The sequence below is a fragment of the Chiloscyllium punctatum genome, chromosome 2, assembly GCF_047496795.1.
Source record: "Chiloscyllium punctatum isolate Juve2018m chromosome 2, sChiPun1.3, whole genome shotgun sequence".
In the NCBI taxonomy this organism is placed as follows: domain Eukaryota; kingdom Metazoa; phylum Chordata; class Chondrichthyes; order Orectolobiformes; family Hemiscylliidae; genus Chiloscyllium; species Chiloscyllium punctatum.
In genome coordinates, this window is record NC_092740.1 from 124,936,280 (window position 1) to 124,961,197 (window position 24,918).

Consider the following 24,918-nt stretch of genomic DNA (forward strand, 5'->3'; position numbering starts at 1 on the left):
ATCTGCTAAGATGCTTTCACAATATTCTGATGCCAACAGCTTCTAGTATCCATGCCAATGGAGTGTAAATGGTCCAATCTATTTTGTACTTCTGACAGTGGGAACTCATCTAGAGCCTCTCTTTTCACTTTGACATAGCGTCTTCATTGGGTCCAGTCAGCTGACTTTCTAAGGCAGATATTTTAACCCAACCAGAAAAGTTACTGTGACAAAAACAGAAAGTGCTGGAGAAACTCAGCGATTGAGGCAGCATCTGTGGAGAGAGAAACAGAGGTAATATTTCGAGTTAGTATGACTCTCCATTCACAGGGGGCATAAAACATTGATCAGACACTGGTACATATCCTGGCAGAAAGCAGCAGATTCTCTTTCCTTCTATGGCACTGGCAGCAGCTTCTCTTGAGCTTCTCATGGGCACTGACCTCTGTGGTCACCTCTGGCCAGGCCCTCTTTGTCAGTCGAGGTGGCTCCTGTTGCCGTCCGGGGGAAAAGAGCTTTCCCTCCCTCCTGGCCAGCCTTCAGGAAAATCCCTAGGGAGCCATCACTGAAGGGTGGCTTAACCTGTGGTCTCTGACCTCTACATCGTTGGGTAGTGATGATGAGCCCCAAGGAAGAGTGGTACTCTTGGATTGCAAAGAGTGAAGTGCTCCCAGGTGCCTTTGAAGTGTGTAGCCTGAAGGGTCAATACTTCTTGCGCATAATATTGTGGTTTTTATCCACATAATGAGCTGAGTGGAATGTGATTGAGTCGGAAAGCTGCTCCAGTCCAAGTGGAGGTCCCTCAAAGAAGGAAAATTCAACTGATTGTGTTTTAAGCAGCTTCAATTTATTTTCTGTTTGTTGCTTCCCATTCTGTGTAGTTCGCTCCTGCCCCAGATTACGGAAGCCTGAGCACGGATTGCTAAACTGCTCGGCCGATGGCACATCCTACAAGACTGTTTGTCACGTGACCTGCAACAAAGGCTACGTATTGGAGGGAAGGTCAAAGCTCACTTGCTTAGTGAACATGCTGTGGGATAGGAAGGTGCCCAAATGCGTAGGTAAGTCCAGTGAATGAATCACAGTTGGCAGGAGAGCATTCACTTCATTATCAACCCATTGTACTGTATTAATGTTATTCACTGCCCCTGGCCTGTTATTCACTGGTGTGTAGATGAATAAGAGGGGCTTCTGATTGAAACATATAAAATTCTAGCAGGTTTGGACAGACCAGATGTAGGGAGGAGGTGTCCGTTTGTGGGAGGTCCAGAACCAGAAGCACCAGTCTCAGGATTTTGAGTAGGCCATTTAAGGCTGAGACATGGAAAAGTTTCTTCAAAGAGTAGTGAACATGTGGAATTCTGCCACAGAAAGTTGTGGAGGCCAAAGTCACCGAATATGTTCAAAAAAAATCCATCTTCTCGATATTAAAGAAATCTAGGGGTATAGAGCACGATGATATGTCATAGAAGTACAGAATCAGCAGGTTTAAAGGGTTTAATGGTGTCCTTCTGCACTTAGTTTCTATGTTTTTACAATCTTGAATGAATGACACTAGACATTTGATTCTCTTCAAAGTTTCTGTAACAATGTCTATCATATGACTCTATGAATGTAATCAATGACTAGTTGGGACATGCAATAAACTATATCTTGTTAACTACATGAAACTCTTCTCGTTAGGCCAGGAAGTATTGTCCACTGCCACACTAAGCTTTGTGCTTTCCAACATTTATAGAGGATCACGGCAACAACCTTCAACACGAGCAACAGCTCATACAGTTCAGTGACCTGACCTGCCTGTACAAAGGTTAAGAGCTTGGTGCTGAAAGACACAGCAGCTCAGGCAGCATCTGAGGAGCAGGAGAATTGACGTTTCGGGCATAAGCCCTTCATCAGAACCCTTCCTGATGAAGGGCTTATGCTCGAAACATAGATTCTCCAGCTCCTCGGTTGCTGCCTGACCTGCTGTGTCTTTCCAGCACCACGTTCTCGACTCTGATCTCCAGCATCTGCTGTCCTTGCTTTCTCCCTGCTCATATGAAAGCAGCCATGAATCTCTGTCATGGGTTTCCACGTCAGTGAACCTGCCGATTTCTTAACCACAAATCTTTGAGCACATGGAGCACAATGCCCCAGGAGATAACAGAATTCTGAGTGCAAGATTTGTTTTGCTTCCTTTCCTTCTCTGTTTCCAATACTGATGAATATCTTGTCAAGGATTTCACATTTTATTTCACCTGCATTAACAGGCTAAAGAAACTTACAATTTAATACTATATTCCTGGGCAACAATACCTAATATTTTATATTCCATGAGTTATTTGTATCAGGAAAGATTGAGCATGTTGGAGATCATTTATCCAGAAGTACGATTGTGAGGCCACCTAATAAAAGTCTTTAAAATTATGAAAGGTTTTGTAAGGGTAGATGTAAAGAAAATGGTTCCATTTCTGAAGGAGACCAGAGTGCTGGTGTCGCCAATTTGATCGTCACTAATAAATCCAACAAGAAATCCAGGAGAGGCTTTCTTATACAATGTTAAGTTCTAAAAAGGACCAGGAAACTGAAGCAATTAACAGCAGAAGCTTTATTATAGAGATGTTTACTCTACAAGCAGCAAAGTTAACATAGCAACATAGAAAATAGGTTCAGGAGTAGGCCATTCGGTCTATCAAGCCTGCCCCACTATACAATATGATTATGGTGGATCATGCAATTTCAGTATCCCACTCCTGTTTTCTCCCCTTACCCCCAATCCCTTTAGCTCCAAGGGCCACGTCAAGCTCCCTCTTGACTATATCTAATGAATTGGCCCCCACAGCTTCCCATGGGAGAGAATTCCACAGATTCACAACTCTCTGAGTGAAGACGTTCTTCCTCATCTCAGTTCTGAATTGCTTACCCCTTATTCTTAGGCTGTGACCCCTACTTATGGATTTCCCCAACATTAGGAACATTCTTCCTGCATATAGCCTGACCAATCTCATCAGGATTTAATATGTTTCAATGGGATCCCCCCTCATTCTTCTAGATATTAGTGAGTACAAACTCCACTCCACCCTCCTCCCTGACCTATCACCTTCATCCCCTCCCCTACTCATCTATTGTACTCCATGCTACTTTCTCCCCACCCCCACCCTCCTCTAGCTTATCCCTCCATGCTTCAGGCTCTCTGCCTTTATTCCTGATGAAGGGCTTTTGCCCGGAACGTCGATTTTGCTGCTCTTCGGATGCTGCCTGAACTGCTGTGCTCTTCCAGCACCACTAATCCAGAATCTGGTTTCCAGCATCTGCAGTCATTATTTTTACCAAGTACAAACCCAGTCAATCCAGTCTTCCTTTGTATGTCAGTCCTGCCATCCCAGCAGTAAGGATGGTGAACCTTCGCTGGACTCCCTCAATAGCAAGAATGGTCAACGAAGCTGTTTCTGCTCCACCCCGCCCCGGCAAAGATGACCAATGACATAATTATGAAGAAAAATAGCATTTCCACTTTATAGATGGTACTCTGCAAAAACTTGAAGTTCATGAATGAAAATAACAAAGGTCAATTTTTAAAACTTCCATCAAATATTTTGGCCATGTTATTGACGCCCTAAGGGACTACACAAGTCATGTCCAAAAGCAAAAGCTATGAATGGGGCAGTAGCATCTTAAAATATAAACCAACTACCATCATATTTGAGCTTGCTGAACTACTGTGGCTGTGTTGTCCCAAATCTTGCAACTATTGTCTAGTTGTTGCACAATGCATTATGCCAAAACAAGAATTAGAACTGGGAAGATCAATATAAACAAGCCTTTACACAAACCAAAGAGGCTGAATTCATGTCAAAAGTCCTGACCCATTTTGACCCAAAGTTACCATTGCGACTAGCATATAATACTTCACAGTGCAGAATGGAAGTAGGCATTTCTCACATATTACCCAATCCTGAAGCAAAGCCAATAGCTTTTGTATCAAGATTTTTAAACAGTAGGAATTTTATTATGGAGATATTTACTTTACAGGCAAGAAGGTTAGAATAAGTTGTTTTCCATTTAAGAATGGCTGATGATGGTCAACATTATGTCAAATGATTGGAATCTTAAACTGATTGTCTGCCATACTTACATAAATACTCACCTCAGAGAGTGATTAGAATACTTGAGAATATTGTGGAAACTTTTAAGAGAAAGCGAGACAAGATCATGAGGGAGAAAGGAATTTAAGCATATGCTGTCAGCATGAGATGGAAGTGAATGAGAGAAGCTGTGATGGAGAATTTACACAAGCATTGACTTGTGGGGCCAAATGGCCTTTAGCTGTTTCGTAAAATTCTGTGTTACCTGGGATAGACCAACACTTACAATTGTATCATTTCATTATAAGTTCAAGCAAACACATCCACAAACATTCACCCCTTTCACCACCAGTAGCAGCAGTGTGTACTATCCACAAGATGCACTGCACAAATTCACCAAAAATCATTCCAAATCCACAACCACTTCCATCTAGAAGGATAAGTGCAGCCGGTACACGGAATACCATCATCTGTAAGTTTCTCTCCATGCCACTCACCATCTTGATTTGGAAATATTTTGCACTTCCTTCACTGCCACTGGGTCAAAATCCTGGAATTACCTCCCTCAGGATATTGTCCCTCAGCACAAGGACTGCAGCAGTTCAAGAAGGCAGCTCACGATTACCTTCTTGAGGCCAATTAGGAATGGGCAATAAATGCTACCCAGCCAGCGACACTTACATCCCATGAGTGAATAATTGTCACAACCTACCTGGGAATGGACCACAATACATGGGCATCTCATTCAGGACACTTGTCCCAAATGGGGAGTGACCATATCACATCATGACCACATTATCCACATTAAAATGCTCTAGCAGAACCTATGGTATGTATTATCAAATCAATGATGATTATGTGTTGAGTAACGAAACCATTTGTTTCTTTGCTATGCTGCATTCTGTGCAGCCATAACAGATAAAGGATTAACATTCCCACCATACTTGAAAGGTAAATGTGAACAAACTTGTACAGCACTCCTGTTGTTTGAATATTCTGAAACACAGGGTAGACAGGCAGGAGGCTGGAAGAACACAGCAAGCCAGCAGCAGCAGGAGGTGGAGAAGTCAATGTTTTGGGTGTAACCCTAGGGACCTGCAGATTTCAGAAGAAGTACTTATTGACTCACCAGTTTAAAGAACACATTTGAGTCAATATAGCAATCCATTCATTACTTGCTGTGCAGTAGGGGTGGCACGGTGGCTCAGTGGTTAGCACTGCTGCCTCACAGCTCCAGGGACCCAAGTTCAATTCCAGCCTTGAGAGACTGTCTGTGTGGAGTTTATATGTTCTCCCCTTGTCTGCGTGGGTTTCCTCCAGGACCTCTGATTTCCTTCCACAGTCCAAAGATGTGCATGTTAGGTGTATTGGCCATGTTAAATTGTCCCATAGTGTTCAGGGATATGTAGATTAGGTGCATGAGTCAGGGGTAAATGTAGGGAAATGGATCTGGGTGGGTTACTCTTTGGAGGGTCGGTGTGGACGTGTTGGACCAAATGGCCTGTTTCCACACTGTAGGGATTCTGAAAAAAAATTAATAATAATAATTGATGGTATTCTTCTGGTAGGAATACACATATATGTACAGAGGAACTCCGATTATCTGAATGACACAGGCAGGGAGTATTTTGTTGTATAATCGAATGTCAACTAACACAGTTTAGCCAAGCACTGGGACCTTGCAATCTTGCCGGATAATCCGAAATTTGGAAAATCAACTATCAGATAATCAAGGTTCCTTTGTATAGCTCATGTGAATTAGGCAGTCTGGGCATCACTGGGATGAGGAAGGATTTATCATGTGATTTCTTGGGAAAAGTCAAGAATCAATAAGAATTGTAGATTATTTATCGTCCACTGGAAAAGCAACTAATTTTGAAAGGCAGTGTCAAGCAAACTTTTTAAAAGATAGGCGACCACTTTTTATGACCTTAATTAATAAACAAACAAACTGAGTTTGTAAGAGGCCTTCTGTTGAATGTTACCTAGCAACAGCCTCTGGGCATTTGCTTTCTGTTTGTCTCAGACCCCTGTGGGACAATAGGAAAAGAACCGCTAAGCTAGAAATAGCAAATTCTGTCTCTCCTGAAAAGTAAGAGTTAGAGGAAAGCTAGCAGTTGCTAAAGAGGTTTGAAAGGAAAGGAGTTTTCTCTCTCTCTCTCTCAATTAAGTTAAAAATCACACAACACGAGGTTATAGTCCAACAAGTTTAATTGGAAGCATTAGCTTTCGGAGTGCTGCTCCTTCACCAGGTGGTTGGACAACCACCTGATGAAGGAGCAGTGTTCCAAAAGCTAGTGCTTCCAATTAAACCTGTTGGATTTTAACCTGGTGTTGTGCGATTTTTAACTTTGTCCACCCTAGTCCAACACCGGCTTCTCCAAATCATGTCTCTCAATGAAGTACTTGTGAATCCTGACTGTATTTCCAGCTATATTTGAAATCTTCCATTGCTGTGCAATTGAAAGTAATCAGAACCCATCGACAGGAATTCGAAAACATGTGAGGAATCTATTCATTCTGTCTTCTGCACTCGAACTGTTGACTTGTAGGAGGGTGATCCCTTTTTGCCTATTTGTTTCCTGCCCATGATACCTCTACATTTGTGTCTTCTTGTCCTTTCTAGGTATGAATGCATGTGCATTTGTAATAAAGGACGACATAGCTTCATCCCGCACAGGAACTTTGTTGATAGCTAGTTTTGCCGCTTGTTGTAAGAATACCTGTTGCCTGTAATAAATCTGTTATTTTCTAATTTTATAGAAAAAAACCTGGTCACAGTAATTAGAGGAGGCAAATTGACCATCTTGGTGCTTGGAAAAGACATTTACACTATTCTTGTGGGCTCACGGAATCTTGATTACAAGTTCATTCATCCCATCAGACTTCCCATTGAATAATCTTGGATTTATTTAAATTCTACCTCAGCCCAAAGGCCACAAATCTTCGGGAATAAACAGGGAACAGTAATTTGGAATGAAGTAACACTGCACTGAGAGCATGGTCAAGAGTGTGTTGCTGGAAAAACACAGCAGGTCAGGCAGCATCCGAGGAGCAGGAGAATTGACATTTTGGGCATAAGCCCTTCGTCAGGAATGAGGCATGTGGGCCAGGGGATTGAGAGATAAATGGGAGGGATGGGGGTGGGGCTGGGGGGAAGGTAGATGTAATAGATTGATGAAGGTTGGGGAGAAGGTGATAGGTCAAGAGGAGGGTGAAGCAGATAGATGGGAAAGATGATGGAAAGGTCAAAAGAGCGGTGCCAAGTTGGAGGTTTGGGACTGGGCTATCGTGGGTGGAGGGGAAATGAGGAAACTGGTGGAATCCTGGTTGCAGGATCTCAATTTTCTTTTGCCTTTAACAGTTTAAGGGCTGCATGTTCACCATTTTAAATTCCTTGGAATAAAATTCTTTAGAATAAGGATGTTTTTATGAGCCAGAAGTGACATCATATTGCTGATCAATGCAGACACTCTTCCTTAATCTTCATTTACAGTGAAAACACAGTGCCACCAGCTGGTGTTCCTGGCAATTGCAGTAGAAAAGTTTAGGTATATTTGGAGACAACAGAAGATCTTGTGATGCTAAGCCTCTTCACAAATAGAATGTGATGTATTTGGCTGAGTTTTCCCAGCCCACACAATCACGAGTCAGCAGGAAGATATGGCAAGTTCAGAAAAGTAAGGTTCTCAATACTGAGAGAAAAATTCTGCAATCAAATTTCGAAAGGCAATATGAAAATCTCACCAGAGGTTAGCGAGAGGGCCATAGGTGAGCATTTACACTCCAGTAGTATGTGATCCCACTTCATTGATACGCAGTTACCTATTCCCCAATCCACCACAGAGAAACTAGATAGTGGCGGGGAGGGGAGGGGCAGCATGGTGGCTCAGTGGTTAGCACTGCTGCCTCACAGCGCCAGGGACCCGGGTTCAAGTTCCCACCTCGGGCAACTGTCTGTGTGGACTTTGCACATGCTCCCGTGTCTGCGTGGGTTTCCTCCGGGTGCCCCGGTCTCCTCCCACAGTCCAAAGATGTGCAGGTTGGGTGAATTGGTCATGCTACATTGCCCGTAGTGTTAGGTGCAGGGATAAATGTAGGGGAATGGGTCTGGGTGGGTTACTCTTCAGAGGGTCAGTGTGGACTTGTAGGGCCAAAGGGGCTATTTCCACACTGTAGGGAATCTAAAAAAAAAATGAAAGTCAGACCAGTTACCACCAACTGGCTGTGCAGATATCCAAAGTACATAATCAGCAGCAACTTCTGGAATTGTATGTCAATGCTGAAATCAGGGTGCCCACATTAATTGACTGTGCATGGATCTTTGCAGCGGCTGTGCATGCGTACAACTTATAGAGAATTAGTTCACTACTTCAGTGCTGAAGCACCTTTCATGGTAACACTGCTGCCAGGATAGTTTGTGTGTAAGGACAGGCACCATCTCATGGATTGGGTGCAGTTCAGGACTCCTCGCTTAGAACTCACTCTCTTTGTGCCAACTCTTAGAATGGATTCATTGTTGGTCTGTTCAGCAAGCTGGTAAGTTTGTTGACTTCCCCCTTCTAGGTGACATCGTCAGTGCTGTGTTTCCTCCCGTGAAGTGCTGCTGGACTGTTCCGCTTTGAATTGATGTGGTCCTGTTTGAACTGTTTCCGGTTGGTGCCATTCTAGTTTTTCCATTGCAGTGGGTTGTATATTGGGTCCAGGTCAATGTGTTGGTTGATGGATTCCAAGGATGAGTACCCTGCTTCCAGGAATTCCTTTGCTGTTCTTTATTTGGCCTGTCCTAGTACCACCTTGTTGTCCCAGTCAAACTCATGGTTCTTGTTGTCCACATGTATAGATACCAGTGAGAGATGGTTGTGTCGCTTAATTGCTAATTGCTGTTCATGGATGTGGGTTTAGATTACCTACAGTGTGGAAACAGGCTCTTCGGCCCAACAAGTCCACACCGACCCTCCGAAGAGAAACCCACCTCCTATATTTACCCCTGACTAATCCACTTAACACTATGGGCAATGTAGCATGGCCAATTCACTTAACCTGCACATCTTTGGACTGTGGGAGGAAACCAGAGCATCCAGAGGAAACCCATGCAGACAGAGGGAGAAGGTGGAAACTCCACACAGACAGTTACCCAAGGCAGGAATTGAACCCGGGTCTCTGGTGCTGTGAGGCAGCAGTGCTGACCACTGAGCCACTGTGGGTTGCTAGTGGTCTGTCTGTTTGTCCTACATAGTGCTTAGTGCAGTCACTGTATGGGATTTTGTAAATTACATTCATCCTATACATAGTGAGTATAGGGTCCTTTAATCTGTGAGTTGCTGTCTGAGTATGGCTGTCGGTTTGTGTGCTGTTGAGATCCCTAGTAGTCAGAGCAGTATAGTTTTCAGTTCCAAATTGTTGTATGGGAGAATAGCCAGTGTGTTGGGGCATGTCTTGTTTTCTTGGTGTTGCTTGTCCACCAGCATCTGCTGATAAAGCTGTGGGAGTATCCATTTTTAGCAATGACTTTATATATGTGTTCTTCTTCCTCTCTTCACAATTCCAGAGTGCTGCAATGTGTTACTGCTCTTTTGAACAGGGTCCTAATGCAACTCTTCTTGTGGTTGTTTGGATAGTTCCTGTTATAGTTTAGAATCTGATCGGTAATGTGTGGTCTTTGTGTGCACTTTTGTTGTGTATTCACCGTTCTGTGTCCTTGTAACTATTACATCTAGAAATGGGAGTTGGTTGTTTTTCTCCTCCTCTCAAGTAAATTTGATCCTGGTGAAAATGCTGTGGATCTGGTGTGTGTTCTCGATTTCAGTTCTTTTGATTATCACAAAAGTGTCATCCATGTGCCAAGAACCATGAGTCTGACTGGGTCAACACGACGATTCCAGAACATGCTAAACACAGAACAGCAATGGATTTCCTGGAAGTATGGTACTCATCCTTGGGCTCCATCAACGAACACTTTGACCTGGTCTCAATATACAAATCGCTGGAAAACCAGAACAGACACCAAATGGAAACAGCTCGAATAGAATCACATCAATTCAAAGTGGAACAGATCATTATTGCTTCACAGGAGGCAACACAGCATTGATGTTCTCACCTATAAAGGGGATGAAATATCTGCCATTAAATCCAGTTCAACAAAACTACAGCTTCACAATATATCAGCCAGAGGTGTGGTCAGTCATCAGTTGAAGGTATCTGTCCAAGTCAGTTGGGGAGGGGTGGGCCACAGCCAGTCTACAGGACTCCAATGCCACTGACCTAGGATGCTTCCTCCACCAGCTGTGGAGATGTGGTGGTGATATGCTCACCCGATTGGGCTCCTGACAGTACTGCAGCTAACGTAGCCAGCGAGGTGTCACTACCTGAGCTGTTGGAGGGAGGAGGAAACCACCATGCCAGTGCTTCCCCGAGGGATCTGCCTCTTCTTCCTCAGAGGCGGAGGACAAAATGTGTCTTCGGTGACCGTTCTCTTTGTGGCAGAGATTGTGCGAGTGCTGCTGCAGGAGAGAAGGGAGGGAACGAGTTTCAAAATCGGGGTAGAATTTTGAATGTGTGAAGAGTTCATTCATCGTGGTAATATTGGGAGAGCAGCACAACAATGGATAATAATTCTTACTTAGTTGGGAGAACATGGAGATTTTGGCAACACCACAAGCGGTCTCAGCCATCTCTCATTAAGGCAGGTTCTCTCCTCGTAGCAATGAGGACAAAGATGTTAGTCACGCCACCATCCATCTTGGTTCTCCATGCATTATTGAAGGATGCTGTCTCCTGAAGTAAGATAATGGGAAGAATTGAGTGACAGCAATAGTTTTACTGCTGGTTAAGGTAGGGGAAAGGTGTACTGAGTGAGTGAGTGGGAATCACAGAAGACAATGCAGGAAATCCATGGAGGTTTTGGCAAAAGTGAGTATCTCCACTGGTTCCAAGGACATAATATTGTGAGCGGAGCAGCATAGCGTAGCATGGTGGATAGATACTGAGGTGAGCACAGAATTGCATGAACTAATTCACTCAAGTTCACATGGCGCAACTTACTGCCCATGAAGCTCCTTCAAATGGAACTGAGCTGAATTCTGGTCACATTCAATCACTGTCTTCATTACTATTGCAACCATTCCAATGTTTTTGTACAATCCTAATTCATTAATACAGAGGACAATATATAAGAGTTAATAAACTTGCAGAATGAGCATGTAATTACCAAATGAACTTAAAATAATGATAAATGCCAGATAATACATCTCAATAGGAAGAATAAGTGGCCCAGACTCTGCTCGGAAAGTATTTGTCCAAGTGGTGTAGAGAAGCAGAAGGATCTTGAAGTAGACATAAATACAGCAAAGAATAACAGAATCCCAGCAGTCTTACAGCACAGAAGGAGGCCATTTAGCCCATCAGTTCTGCACCATCCCTCCAAATGAGAATCATAACTTATTGCCACTTTCCTGCCTTTTCCCCATAACCTGTACATTGCTTCAATTCACATAATCATCGAATAATCTCCTGAATGCTCCAATTGAAACTGCTGCCATCACACTTCCAGAGTGCATTTCAGACCCGAAACACTCATTGTGTGGAAAAGCACTCACACGATCAATTTGTAACAGATGAATATGACCACAAAAATAATCAAAGCATGGTTTTCTACAACTAAAGGGATAATAAAGCGCAGTTATCTTAAACTGGTGTAAAATCTTGCCTGGATCACTCTTGGAATACTATGTACATTTCTGATCTATATCTACATGAGGGGTATGGATCGGGTGAATAGCCAAGGTCTTTTCCCTAGTTTAGAAGAGTCCAAAGCTGAAGGACATAAGTTTAAACTGAGAGGGGAAAGATTTAAAAGGGACCTAAGGGGCAACATTTTCACACAGAGGGTGATGCGTGTCTGAAATGAGTTTCCAGAGGAAGTGGTGGAGGCTGGTACAATTGCAACATTTAAAAGACATCTGGATGGGTATATGAATAGGAAGAGTTTAGAGGGATATGGGCCAAATACTGGCAAATGAGATTAGATAAATTGAGGATATCTGGTTGGCATGGATGAGCTAGACCAAAGGGTCTGTTTCCATGCTGTATATCTCTATGACTCTATTAATGAAAAGGCTAGAGGTATATTGACATTGAAACGGATAATACTAGAACAAAGACATTATATGTACAAGGAAATATTAAACAGACCAGAGATCTTTTTTCTAAAAAAAAGAGAATGAAGGACAAACTGATTGAAATCTTCAAGATTCTGAAAGGGTTCGATAAGGTAGATACAGAGATGATGTGGGCAATAATAGAGTCATTATCAACTCCGCAGCCTCTGCCTCTCTGTGTTTTCTTACCCTGCAAGGCAATATATCAAGAGGGATACTAGCTTTCCGTCCTGGATACTTCAGGACCAGCAATGCAAAAAGCATATCTATCATTACAGTCAACATCCAAACCAAAGGTTTCACATGGAAAACTAACATCCAAGACCAATGCTGAAATAAAGTCATACATATGCAACCTGCATGGTTTCTATACAGATGTTTTCGCTCAACTTTAATCTATTTTGTTGAATTTATTATTAATGTTATCTATGAAAAGTTCTGTTTTTTTGTTTGCATTTCAACAGAAATCCGTTGTCCAGCCATCCAAAAGCTGAATGCAGTGCTGGTTTTCCCCGGTGTTTGCAGGAAAGCTGCAATGAAACCAGGGAGTGTGTGCAAATTGAGTTGTCGTCGTGGTTACAGCCTGTTTGGAGCCATGGAAGAAGTATACTGTATGAGCAACGGCAAGTGGAGTCAGATGCTACACAAAGCCTTTTGCCGAGGTACTATTGAAAGAACCTTTGAGTTTGCAGCCTGAAAATTCCATGCTTCTGACCAAGTATAAGAAATAGGAGCCGAACTAGGCCACATCTGGCCCCTCAAGCATGCTCTGCCTTTTAATAAATTCATTGCTGATCTTTGGCATCAACTCTACTTACCTGCCCAATCCCTATGTTCCTTGATTTCCTTTGAGTGCAAAAGTTATCATGAAAAATGTAAGAACAGAAGAAGTTTCCATTGGCTCTGTATTAGTTTATTAATTTGTACCCTTCCATTGGTGTGATAAAACCATTGATGGCTGTGCCTTCAGCTAGGCCCCGAACTCTGGAACCCATTCCCTCAATCTCTCCAGCTTTCTCTCCTCCAGTAAGATGCACCTTAAAACCAATCTCTTTGCCCAGGCTTGGGATCTCCTGATTATGGTCGAGATTTGTCTGATTACATTTCAGTAAGTATTGTATGGCATCTTAGGTGCTGTATAAATGCTCAATATTTTCGTTGTTGAGAAGAATCTGGGTTTGCACATGAATCATGAGGCAGAATACACTCAAACCTAACTGGATTATCTGTACAGGTCCAACAGCTATATCATGATAATTCTATTGTCAATCCCTGAGTGCTAACCAGTTAGAGTGATACTTTCCTGTTTAAAAAGACCAAGCTAGCTCATTCAATTCACAAGCACTCAATAGGTCTGAATAATAATAATGAAGCAAACAAAAAGCTAGTTTCAACAACTTTTATTCTGATCTATCATTACAATTAATCCAAGTTATTTGGCTTCAACTAAAGAATCGAGGCCAGTTTGTGGTTTTTCAATTGACTTAGTGGCTTGCACTCTTACCTCACGTTCACGACCTACTGTTGAGACTGTAGGTTATAAAATATCTAGGTTCACACTCCAGTATTGTGATAAACCCTACTTTGGGCAAGATTTGAAATCAAGGATTTGTCAGGCCTGTCTGGTAAATATAAAACATCTTATGGTATTATCTAGAAGTAGCATTTAACAATTCTCACTGAAGTCCTGGATCAATCGACCCACATCACTAAATAATCTGATTGTTTTTCACTTTGCTGTTGGTGAGGTGTTGCTATGGTGATTCCCATATTACAGCATTGACAATGAGCTTAATTTGATGGGCAATGCTAATGGAAAACCCATCGTGGCCATTTCCAGGAGCTTCAATGGAATTGAATACCAGCTGGGTGGTTACTTACCCGTCATCAGGGTTCCTGTGTCAGATCCTACCTCTGAGGGCAGACAGCTCTTCCGTCACTGTGGCACCATGCAGAGCACTATTGAGACCACAGCTGGCTCTGGAGCATCAACATGAGGCCACAGATGACAAGATGAGAGGGGATTGTCACGACCTGTCAGGCCAGGCCTCACTGTGGAGGGAAGGAAGGTCTCTGCCTCTCTCTCTCTGGGGTGCGGATGTGACCGTTGCTACTGTAGGAGATGGACCCTCTTTGTGGGCCATAGGGTCCATGATCAGCAGAGGTGTCCCCACTCAACAGACAGCCAGCCCAGGTTAACCCCCAATACTGTGCATGCAACCCATCCCCCCTAGCAGGATACCAGGGTATCATGATCAGAAGCTGAAGTGGCCTTTAATTAGCCAATTAAGACCCACAAATGGCCTTCAGTGAGAAGACTTCTGACAATCAGGGGGTTGATGTGGTAAGCGTTTCGAATGTAACAGGATCTTCACTTGCACCACCCCAATTTCACAAACTGACCTGCATCACACAGCACACACCCAGTATGAGCAGGCAGTGGAGGGATTTAAAATCTGACCTCTGTCTTAAAAACACTTAATTTGCTATAGAGCCTTTGAGATTTTCTGAGGCCATGAGAGGCTATATAATTGCAAATCCTTCTTTTATTAGTCTCTTGACATCAGTCAGGTTGCTTGGACTTGTCAGAGCTTGCATTCCATTTCTTTTACATATAGAATTAGAATTAGGTTTTATTGTCATGTGTACTGACATACAGGGATATAGGAGTACAGTGAAAAGTGTACAATGCTGCCATTTACAGTGCCATCCTAGGTACAAAGGTACCTGGGTACAAATCTCAGGTAAAAAGGAGAAAAATAAAGAAATAAAGTTAAAAATTCATCATTACATTGAGCTCACACTCCCAAAAAGGTTCTATCTTCTTTGTGCTGAGCTTGATTTCCTCCACACTAGGCTCAATCTCCCCCACGCTGGGTTCAATCTCCTTCACACTGGGCTCAGTCTCCCCTACAATGGGGTCAATCTCCCCCACGCTGGGCTTGATCTCCCCCACGCTGGGCTTGATCTCCCCCACACTGGGCTCAATCTCCTTCACACTGGGCTCGGTCTCCCCCATAATGGGGTCAAACTCCCCTACACTGGGCTTGATCTCCCCCATGCTGAGCTCGATCTCCCCCACACTGGGCTCGATCTCCCCCACCCTGGGCTCGATCTCCCCCACACTGGGCTCGATCTCCCCCACCCTGGGCTCGATCTCCTCCATGTTGGGCTTGATCTGCCCCGCATTGGGCTTGATCTCCCCTACATTGGGCGTGATCTCCCCCACGCTGGGCTCAATCCATGTTGGGCTTGGACTCTCACTCTCCCCCATGCGCTCTCACTGTTCACCAGGTTGGCTTGATTTGTCCACAGAAGATAAGTAGATTAAAGAAAAAGTAGGGAAAAAAGAAGCTGTAAAGGAAGAAAAAGAAAGACATATAGACATCTATTTCACTGAAGCAAAGGGACAATTGCATGTAATGTGGAGAAAGCTAACATAATGTGGAGAAAGCATCCGTTATCATGCAGCCCTATGTGTCCTCAGCACGACTCACTGATCCTCTGTCTTCAAATGGCTCCAAACTTACTGTTGATATCAGTTGTTTCATACATTCCTGTCTGGTGTAGATGTTTTGTAGAAACACAATTTGCACTTGCCATTTGATTGCCATTCAGCTTCCTATTGAGTGAATCGTATTGCAATAAAAAGGATCATTTTCCACAGTGTTGTTTAAATTTAATTGGTGAGATGATTTTTTTTTTCCATATGGTTATATCAATTAGATATCGAAGCTCCTCAAATCTACTGTCCAGAGGAAGTCAAGGTGGCGACTGCAGAACATCAGAAAACAGCAAATGTTAACTGGCAGCCGCCAAAAACAAATGACAATTCAGCTGATGAGGTGAGTGCTGGACTTCTGGTTGAAGGTTGATCTCGAAACTGTGTTCAATATCTGGTATCAGCTGGGTCTTGGTGGATAAAACTCATGTCGCTTGAGTTAGAGCATCGTTGAGTTATTTCTCAGTCCAGACACTTGAACACAAACTCTAGGCTGACAATACTAGGGGCGTGCTGCACTACCAGAGGTGCTATAGCTCATACACGATATTCAACCAAGTTTCCATTTGTCCCTTTTCTCAGTTGGGCACTGAAAATTCTACAGCCGTTATTTAGTAGAAGAATTGGAAGGTTTTTCTCTCATTGTTAACCCATGATTGAATTTACAAACTTTATCACTCACAGTAATCTTTCCTCTGCATCATAAGGTGTCTTTACAAGTGACTCCTGCCGTGGTTCCACCTCATCTCTTCCCAATTGGAGAAATCGCCATCACCTACACGGCAGTAGACAAGAGTGGAAACAAAGCAAATTGCTCCTTTATTATAAAGGTTATTGGTGAGTAACACTTGATAGGAGTGAGTAAACTGGACCTTAGCCAAGAATCCTCTGGCTTCTGTGATTTAGGTAATGTTCCAATCCCTAGTAATTTTCTATTTAAGGAAGTTGAGCAACAGGCAAAGAACTTCTAGGAGAAAGTGAGGACTGCAGATGCTGGAGATCAGAGCTGAAAATGTGTTGCTGGAATGTGTTGATTCCTGAAGAAGGGCTCATGCCTGAAACGTTGATTCTCCTGCTCTTTGGATGCTGCCTGACCTGCTGCGTTTTTCCAGCAACATATTTTCAAAAGGCAAAGAAGTAGAGTAATGTTATCAAAGTGATCTCGAATGGCTATGTATCTTGAAATTATGGCTTCTTTCTCCTCCATGACCTTAAAGATAACAGTTGTTATCTGACACAGAGCCCTCAAAGCCCTGCACTAATTTAGATATGTATATTTTTGAAGGAGATATCAGGCCAGGTGATTGATATCTTGGTCAAAAAGGGACGCTTTAAGGAGCATTGTAATGGGAGGAATGAATCATACAAGTACAAAGGATTTTTCGAAGGAATTCCAATGCTTTGAGTTCAAAAAGCTGATGACACAACCACCACTGGTGGAGTGATTAAAATCAGGAATATGATAGGGACAAGAATTGGAGGTGACTAGATATCTCAGAGGCATATCGTGGGGAGGCAATGACCTCGTGGTATTATCACTAGACTGTTAATCCAGAGACGCAAGTAATGTTCCGGGGACCCAGGTTCAAATTCCACCACGGCAGATGATAGAATTTGAATTCGGTAAATATCTGGAATTAAGGATCTAATGGCTACTATAAATCCATTGCCAATTGTCAGAAAATCCCATCTGGTTCACTAATTTCCTTTAGGGAAGGAAGTCTGCCATCCTTAACTGGTCTGGCCTACATGTGACTCCAGACCTACAACAAAGTGGTTGACTCTCTACTAGGGATGGGCAATAAATGCTGCCTAGCCAGCGACGCCCTCTTCCTGTTACAGAATAAAGAAAAAATATGAGAGCTTATAGTGATACGGAGGGATTTGAAAACACCACTGGGAATTTTAAGGAGGTCAGCATCCACAGGGGTTACAAGTAAATGGGATTCAGTGCGAATAAGGACTTAGGAAGAATATTGGATGACCTCAAGTTTGGTGAAGGTACAGCATGAGAGACCAGTCAGGATTGTGTTTGTATAGTCAAGTCTAAAGATAGAAACAAAAGAAATAGCTGAGGCTTTCATGAAGAAGATGAGCCAAGACAAGGGTAGTGGTAAGCAGTGCTACACCACTGGAGATAGGCAGTCTGAGTGACAGCATGATTATACGATCGATGGCTCATCTTGGGATTAAATATACCATGAAGATTACATCAGTCTGATTAATTCAGGTGGTTCAGTAATACCATAACTCCCCCTTCCTGATCCTGTAAATTTCAAATTCTTCTAAAAGCATACTGTTAATAAATTATTCTGAGCTAATGTAGCATTGGGAACAATTGTGCACTTTTCTTGGGTTAAAGTATTTCAAATCTTGTTGAATTAACTGACCTCAAATGGATCATAGAAATTTCAGTTGCAAGATGAAATGCCAATACATACTGTTAGACAACTGGGGCTTTGAACCCTGGTGGAGAGGACCCTCCCTGTACAGTAAATGTGAAACCTATGGGTAGAAATTGTGGGAATTGATCATGGCAGGGCGAAATGAGATATTTCGGGCTTGCATGACACAAAAGTATCTCGGGTTTTTTTTCGGACATGCTGAAGTGACTTTCTTTGTCAGAATTTCCTGTTGTCCCACTCTGCTGGAGGAAGTAAGGTCCATCCATTATTTGTCCGCCTGACCCCAACTGCTTCATGAGATAGACTTAGAGACTTCCCCAACCTAGAGGCAGACTATGCAGATTCCTATGTTTGTTTTTGTTGCTTGATATTTCCTGGAAACAAGTCACTAATCTGAGACCAGAGGCTATAATTTGAGGGCATAACTGGCAGGAAATGCTTCTGAAATTCTCCTGCTCTCACAGTCCTATATTCAGAAGCATTTACGGGCTAATGGCCATAATATGAAAGCGCTTCCCATTGCCATCAAGTCCTGGAGTTGGACTTGAAACTGGAGCCCGTGGCTCAGAGACAAAGGTGATACCACAAGACCGCCCCTCCGAAGATAGGTTCTACAGAAATATCTTTAGGCCCAGACCATTTATGGTACCCATAAGCAGCCCTTCAGCTGAGGGTAAACCACTGTTGGATGAAAGGATCCGGGTGGCAGTGGGAGTGGAAGTTTAAGAAAAAATGTTTAAAGATTGGCAAAATATTTATAATATTCTTTTGTGTTTTACATTTTGTTTTATACTTTCATACTATAATATAAAATGAATTTGACCAGATAGGGGATAACATTGGACCATCCTGTTAGATAATTACAATAGGACAGCATGCCTGACTTTTGGAATATTGCATGCTATTCCATCAAAGTTGAAGAGTTTTTTCACGAATACACTTGCTGAAAGGAAACTGGGAGCTGGGTATTAAAAACATTCTGTCTCTGTGCTGCACAATCTGCCTAATTCCAATGAACCATTATTTACAATTGACTAACAACTCAGTGAAGAGTTTACTTAGGGAATGCTTTGTTTACATTCCTTTAGATACTGAACCCCCTGTGATTGACAGGTGTCGTTCACCATCGCCCATCTTGACACATGAGGAGACGTATCAGGCTACTTGGGAGGAACCACAGTTTTCAGATAATTCAGGTATTATGATTGACAACACAAACAGCTTTCAGATGGGAATCGGGTTGCATGTATCTATGTCTCTAAATGCAAGATCATTTAATTGACAATGGTTTAATTTTGGATTTGATGTCTCTCTCTGGCTGTGTATCAAGGAATGCATGGCAAGCCACCCTATTATAAATCTAATTGCAACTCTCCTTCTAAGGAGGGAACTTCCAGTCAGCTTGGCACTGGGCCCGTGCGGTCTCTGCATGCTTTAAGCTCTATATAGGGTAGGCAATCCATTCTCCGGGTTACCAGCCAGGGCGAGAAGTCAAATGGCAATCCTAGAGATAGATGAATGAATTCAGCCATTACCAATGTGTTGCCTCGTCACAAGCGATAAGTTATGTACTCTACTTCTGAAATCCCTCCATGTCCTTGTTCTTAGGTTCTCCAGTGACGATTCAGAAGACCCATTCGCTTGGAGATTTTTTCCCACGTGGTGAGACGGTTGTTCGTTACACTGCGACGGATCCTTCTGGCAATAACAGGATCTGTGACATTCGAATCATCATCAGAGGTACAAGACAATGCTATTGCTCACCAACTCAAAACATTTGTATTTTACCTTTGTAAATTTTTTTGCATCAATTAACTAACCTGAGGACACCAATTGAAGGGAAGTGATGAAAGAGCAGTAGGGAAATGAGGAGATTTTGTTTTCCTTTTTTGCACAGTGAATTATTGTGATCATGAATGCATTGCCTGAAAGGGTGATGAAAGCAGATTCTGTAATCTAAAAGAAATTGGATAGCTTCTTTAAAAAGAAAAGTTTGCAGCTCTATGGGAAAAGAGCAAGGGACTGAACTAGGACAAATGGGATTGGTCTTTCAAAGAGGGACCATGGGCACTGATGGGCTGAATGGCTCACTGTAAGATTCTGTGGTTGATTAGACAGCCTAAATGTACTCGTCATTATCCACAGCTTCAAAAACTGAGGGGGTTAGATTTGATTTTGACACTGTGTTGAGATGTGAAGCAAATCCAAAGACAGATAATCCAAGATGCAGGACAGGAAAAGTTTCTGGCTGTTACAGCTGCTCCTTTTTTTGAGGTATTTTAGGTGTTGGAGGTGATCTCCTTGAATTCCAGGAGCAGTAATTACTATTTTATATGCTGTTGCATTGTTTTGGAATTTTGGAAAAAAAAAGTCAAAACAACAGCAGTTTTGAAAGGGAGAGGAACAGACAAAGGAAGCTCATGGTAAGGTCAGTGCAGGAGTGAGAGAGAGAAAGAAACCCACATTGCTAACTGACAGAGTAGTGAACCCACACAGTTACTGCCTTTGTTGTTGAATTCATGTATCACTGGACATCGGAGTGCATCTGGGAAAATGAACAAACAGTGAAATTCATAACTGATCTTGGAGGAACCTGTTTGGGAGAGGTCACAGCACAGAAACAGATAAGTGGATGTTTTAAGTGTGGCCTTACAATAAGTCTGCAGTAATGAGTAGAGTGGGTTCTTTCTTGATTATATGTTTTATTGAGATATGTCTCTTGATTAAACTTAAAAATATAAGCCATAAGTATTAATTTAACCTGGAACAGTGTTTATAGAGGAATAAGACAGTACTATTTTCTGGGTCTGTAGATTGAAAGAAGCAAAAATAGACTTTAGTTGAGTGACATGCTTTTCTTGTAGGATGTTGAAGTTGAGGAAGAGTTTACGGGTTACTGGGGATTATAACTGCAATAAATGCCATTTGTTGTGAATCCTATCAGATCGAATGGATCAGTTGGAGAGACACTTAGAGGCAATGAGGAATTTGCAAGAGCAAGGGGTTGTGATGGATGGCAGTTATAGGAAGGGGGAAAAGTCGCAGATACAGTCACAGAGATGGATTAACTCCAGGAAAGGTAAGAGAGGTAGGCAGGTATGCAGGAGTCTTCTGTGGCTATACCCATTTCAAACAAGTATGTTATTTTGGAAAATAGGGGGTGATGGATTCTCAAGGGAATGTAGCATGAATAGCCAAGTTTCTGGTATTGAGACTGGCTCTAATACAATGGGGGGGGTGGTACGTTGGGTTCCAAGAGATCAATTGTATTAGGGGATTCTCTAGTCCGAGATGTTTCTGTGGCCAGCAGCGAAAAATCAGAATGTGTGTTGCTTCCCTGGTGCCAGGATCAAGGATGTCTTAGAGACGGTCCAGAATGTTCTCAAGGGGGAGAGGGACAAGCAGGAAGTCATTGTACACATTGGAAACAACAACCTAGGAAGGAAAAGTTTGAGATTCTGAAGGGAGATTACAGAGAGTTAGGCAGGAATTTAAAAAGGAGGTCCTCGAGAGTAGTAATATCTGGATTACTTCCGGTGCTACGAGCTCATGAGGGCAAAAATAAGAGGATAGACCAGATGAATGCATGGCTGAGGAGTTGTTGTCTGGGAAGAAAATTCACATTTTTGGATCATTGGAATTTCTTTTGGGGTAGGAGTGACCTGTACAAGAAGGACAGATTGCATCTAAATTGGAAGGAGACTAATATACTGGCAGGGAGATTTGCTAGAGCTGCTCGGAAGGATTTAAACTAGTAAGGTGGGGGAGAGGTAAGGATAAACTGATGAGAACATAAAAAGGCAGCAAAGAGATGTGGATGGGTTAAGTGAAGCTAGGTAGTGGGTAGAGAATAATATGGGGAAATTTATAGTATCGGTTGTTCTTGTGCAACTCCACATTATAGAAAGATTGCACATTAGAAACAGCATTTAAAGTGTTGGTGATGTAATCGTATTACAGTCAATACATGTTTTTAAAATTCGCACTTTAGAAACAGTGTCCCCAATTCGTCAATCACATAACAGTGAATTCACATTAACGAATCGCGTATTATATCAGAACAACCTGTTAGAACAACAGTTAGAAGAACAGAAAAGCATAACATTTTCTATAAAGTGATGAATCTGTGGGCCCATGTACACTACTCATAGTTTCATATAGTTACAACACAGATTTTGGAAGCAAAACGCCTTAATTACAAGGGCTTGGAACATAAATGTAAGAAAATCTTTACTACAATTATATAGGCCTTTCATGGGACCATCTTTAATGGGTGACATGGTGGCTCAGTGGTTAGCAGTGCAACATCACAACATCAAAACCTCGGATTCGATTCCAGTCTCAGGCGACTGTCTGTGTGGAGTTTCTCTTCATGTCTGTTTTGGTTTGTTCTGAGTTTCTTCCCACAGTCCAAAGATGTGTAAGTTTAGTGGATTGACCATGCTAAATTGCCCCGAAATGTTCAGGGATGTGCAGGCTAAGTGGCTTAGCTGTGGTAAATGGGGGGCTATGGGAACAGGTGCGATGCTCTTTGGAGGGTTGGTACAAACTCAGTGGGCCAAATGGCTTCTTTCCACAATGTAGGAATACTATGACATCTGGAGTTCTTTGTAGTTTTGGTCTCCTTGCAGGGATTCCAGGGATGAGAGGGTAGTCTTGGGAAGGGAAGACTGCCTCTCAGTGTCTACTCTGTGCAATCTTAGAATTTGAATGAGATCATCTCTAGCTCTTTCAAACAGCACAGAAAACACAGCCAGCCTACTCAATCCCGACTTACAAGAGAACCCTCTGTCCAAGCTGCCCTCTTGAACTGCTGCAGTTCTTCTCTAGAGGAGGTGCTCACATTTTGCTTCCCCTCTGAGTCAATTTGGGTCTCAATACTTGACATAAACTCAATAAAGATAACAAAGTAAAACATTTCTCACTGATGCTGTCTTTTCACCCAAAAGAACCCTTAATTGACATTTCAGGTGCCACCTAAATGTAATTAATGTTTGTTCAGGCTGTGAGTGATGTTTGGTGTGATCACATTGATCGCCTGGTTCACTGATTTCCCTGCGATATTGAGGAAGAAAGCTTCTCTGAACCTTCTCTGGATGAGGATTCCACAGTGGATAGGGAATTCCAGGGTTCAGACCCTGTGATGGTATGAGGCCAATATCCATGTCAGGATGGCATATGACTTGAAGAATAAACTTGGAGATGATTGAGCTGCCATGACTTTGTAGCCTTTGTCCCTCTCAGTGGTAGAAAGCAAGTATCAAAGTAATGACAGTCAGTTGCAGCAGTGTTAATCCTGCATACTGCAAGCACAGTACATTGGAAATTGACTTGGTGGATAGTAAGACCAGAAGCAAGAACAAAGACCCAATTTTTGAGCTTCTTCAGTGTCACTGCAGCTGCACCTATTCAGATGAGTAGTGAAAATACATGTTAAAGACTCTGGAATGTCAATCCCTGATACTCACACCTATTTTCTTCACTAGACACAGTTTGCGGAGTACCGTTCACTCCTCTGAATGGAGGCTTCTCTTGTGTTGCTGATGACCTGCGTGTGAACTGCACTCTGTTCTGCTTCGATGGATATGGACTTGCTGTCGAATCCATTGAGAATTATTATTGTGCTCACGATGGCTTGTGGATTCCAGCTGCCTCATCTGTGAGGCCTGATTGTTCTGGTAAATGACATTTGCTAGACAGAACTTTCTATTGATCGAATATTCCTTTCATAATGTGCGCAACATAGCTGGCCAAATGGTTTTACCAGCAGTGTTAATAGTAAACAATTGTAATCCCAAAAGGAACATCTCAAACTTAAAATTCATTTCAGCTCTATCATTTGTCATTGGAAAAGTATTGATAGTGGATTAGATTTCACAGTTTTCACAGGGAGGCAAAATAGAAAGTGAGTGGTCCCACTCCCGCTATCTCAGCTCAGCGAAACTAACATTGCTACCTTTGTGCTACGTTGTCAAAGCAGCATGAGACCGAAAGCTTTGTGGGACACCTGTACTCTGTCTGTATGAATGACCCTGACTTCCAGTTGCTTGCCTTGAGATGTACCATCTTGCTTTCACACCAACATTTCTGCTGCAGTGCTCCAGTAAAGCCCCACACAAGCTGGAGAATAGCATCTCATGTTCTACTGAGGCACTTTCCAGCCTTTACAGTTCATTAACTTTAGAGCATGAACACTGCCCTCCAGTAGAATATACCCTCTTCTCCCTTCCCTTATATGCCTTGTTTGCTCGGGTTTGCTATCAGCAGAGCTGACCTATTTTCTACCATTCACACCTACCATTAATGCCTATTCTTCATCTATAGCTCTCCTCTACCACTGTTAGGACTCCCTTTGTCTTTTGCTCTGGGCACACTCACTGTCTATACCATTTGCTCCTCCTCCTCCTCTGCCAATAGCATATAAAGCATCATTTTCCATTCAGTTCTGAAGAAGAATTACATCAGACTCAAACTGTTAATGCTGTTGTTCTCACCATGGATGTTGCAAGACTGAGTTTCTCCAGTACTTCCAGCTTTTATTTCAGATTTCCAGCACCCGCAGTACTTCACTTTTATTTGAGTGATTTTGTGCAGATCGGGTAATTGCTGCTGATACTGTAATTGCACTGGATTTTCACGTAAAGCCTCAGCGTGAATTAATGTTTGGTGATCAGGAGCAAGACTCCTATCTTAAATACAAGGAGTAATGCCACCCTGGTTCTGCTGTCCACGTTGACTGCAAATTAGATCTCCAACAGGTAACCTTTCTGCCTCCATTTCCTGCTGCTGTTGGTTGAACAAGCGAG

General features: G+C 42.6%; 1 protein-coding gene across 7 annotated transcripts in view; it reads left to right on the forward strand.

The window, feature by feature from the left end:
- svep1 (sushi, von Willebrand factor type A, EGF and pentraxin domain containing 1) overlaps positions 1-24,918 on the forward strand; it is a 239,394-nt gene that overhangs the window by 95,242 nt on the left and 119,234 nt on the right. For 6 of the 7 annotated variants that reach the window (XM_072588116.1, XM_072588121.1, XM_072588115.1 and 3 more), the window contains 7 exons: positions 861-1,040; positions 12,670-12,867; positions 15,932-16,050; positions 16,415-16,544; positions 19,201-19,308; positions 19,721-19,852; positions 23,599-23,790. In XM_072588116.1, coding sequence (XP_072444217.1) covers positions 861-1,040; positions 12,670-12,867; positions 15,932-16,050; positions 16,415-16,544; positions 19,201-19,308; positions 19,721-19,852; positions 23,599-23,790 — 1,059 coding nt within the window. The remainder of the gene's footprint in view (positions 1-860; positions 1,041-12,669; positions 12,868-15,931; positions 16,051-16,414; positions 16,545-19,200; positions 19,309-19,720; positions 19,853-23,598; positions 23,791-24,918) is intronic. The other variant, XM_072588120.1, reaches the window with a different exon arrangement.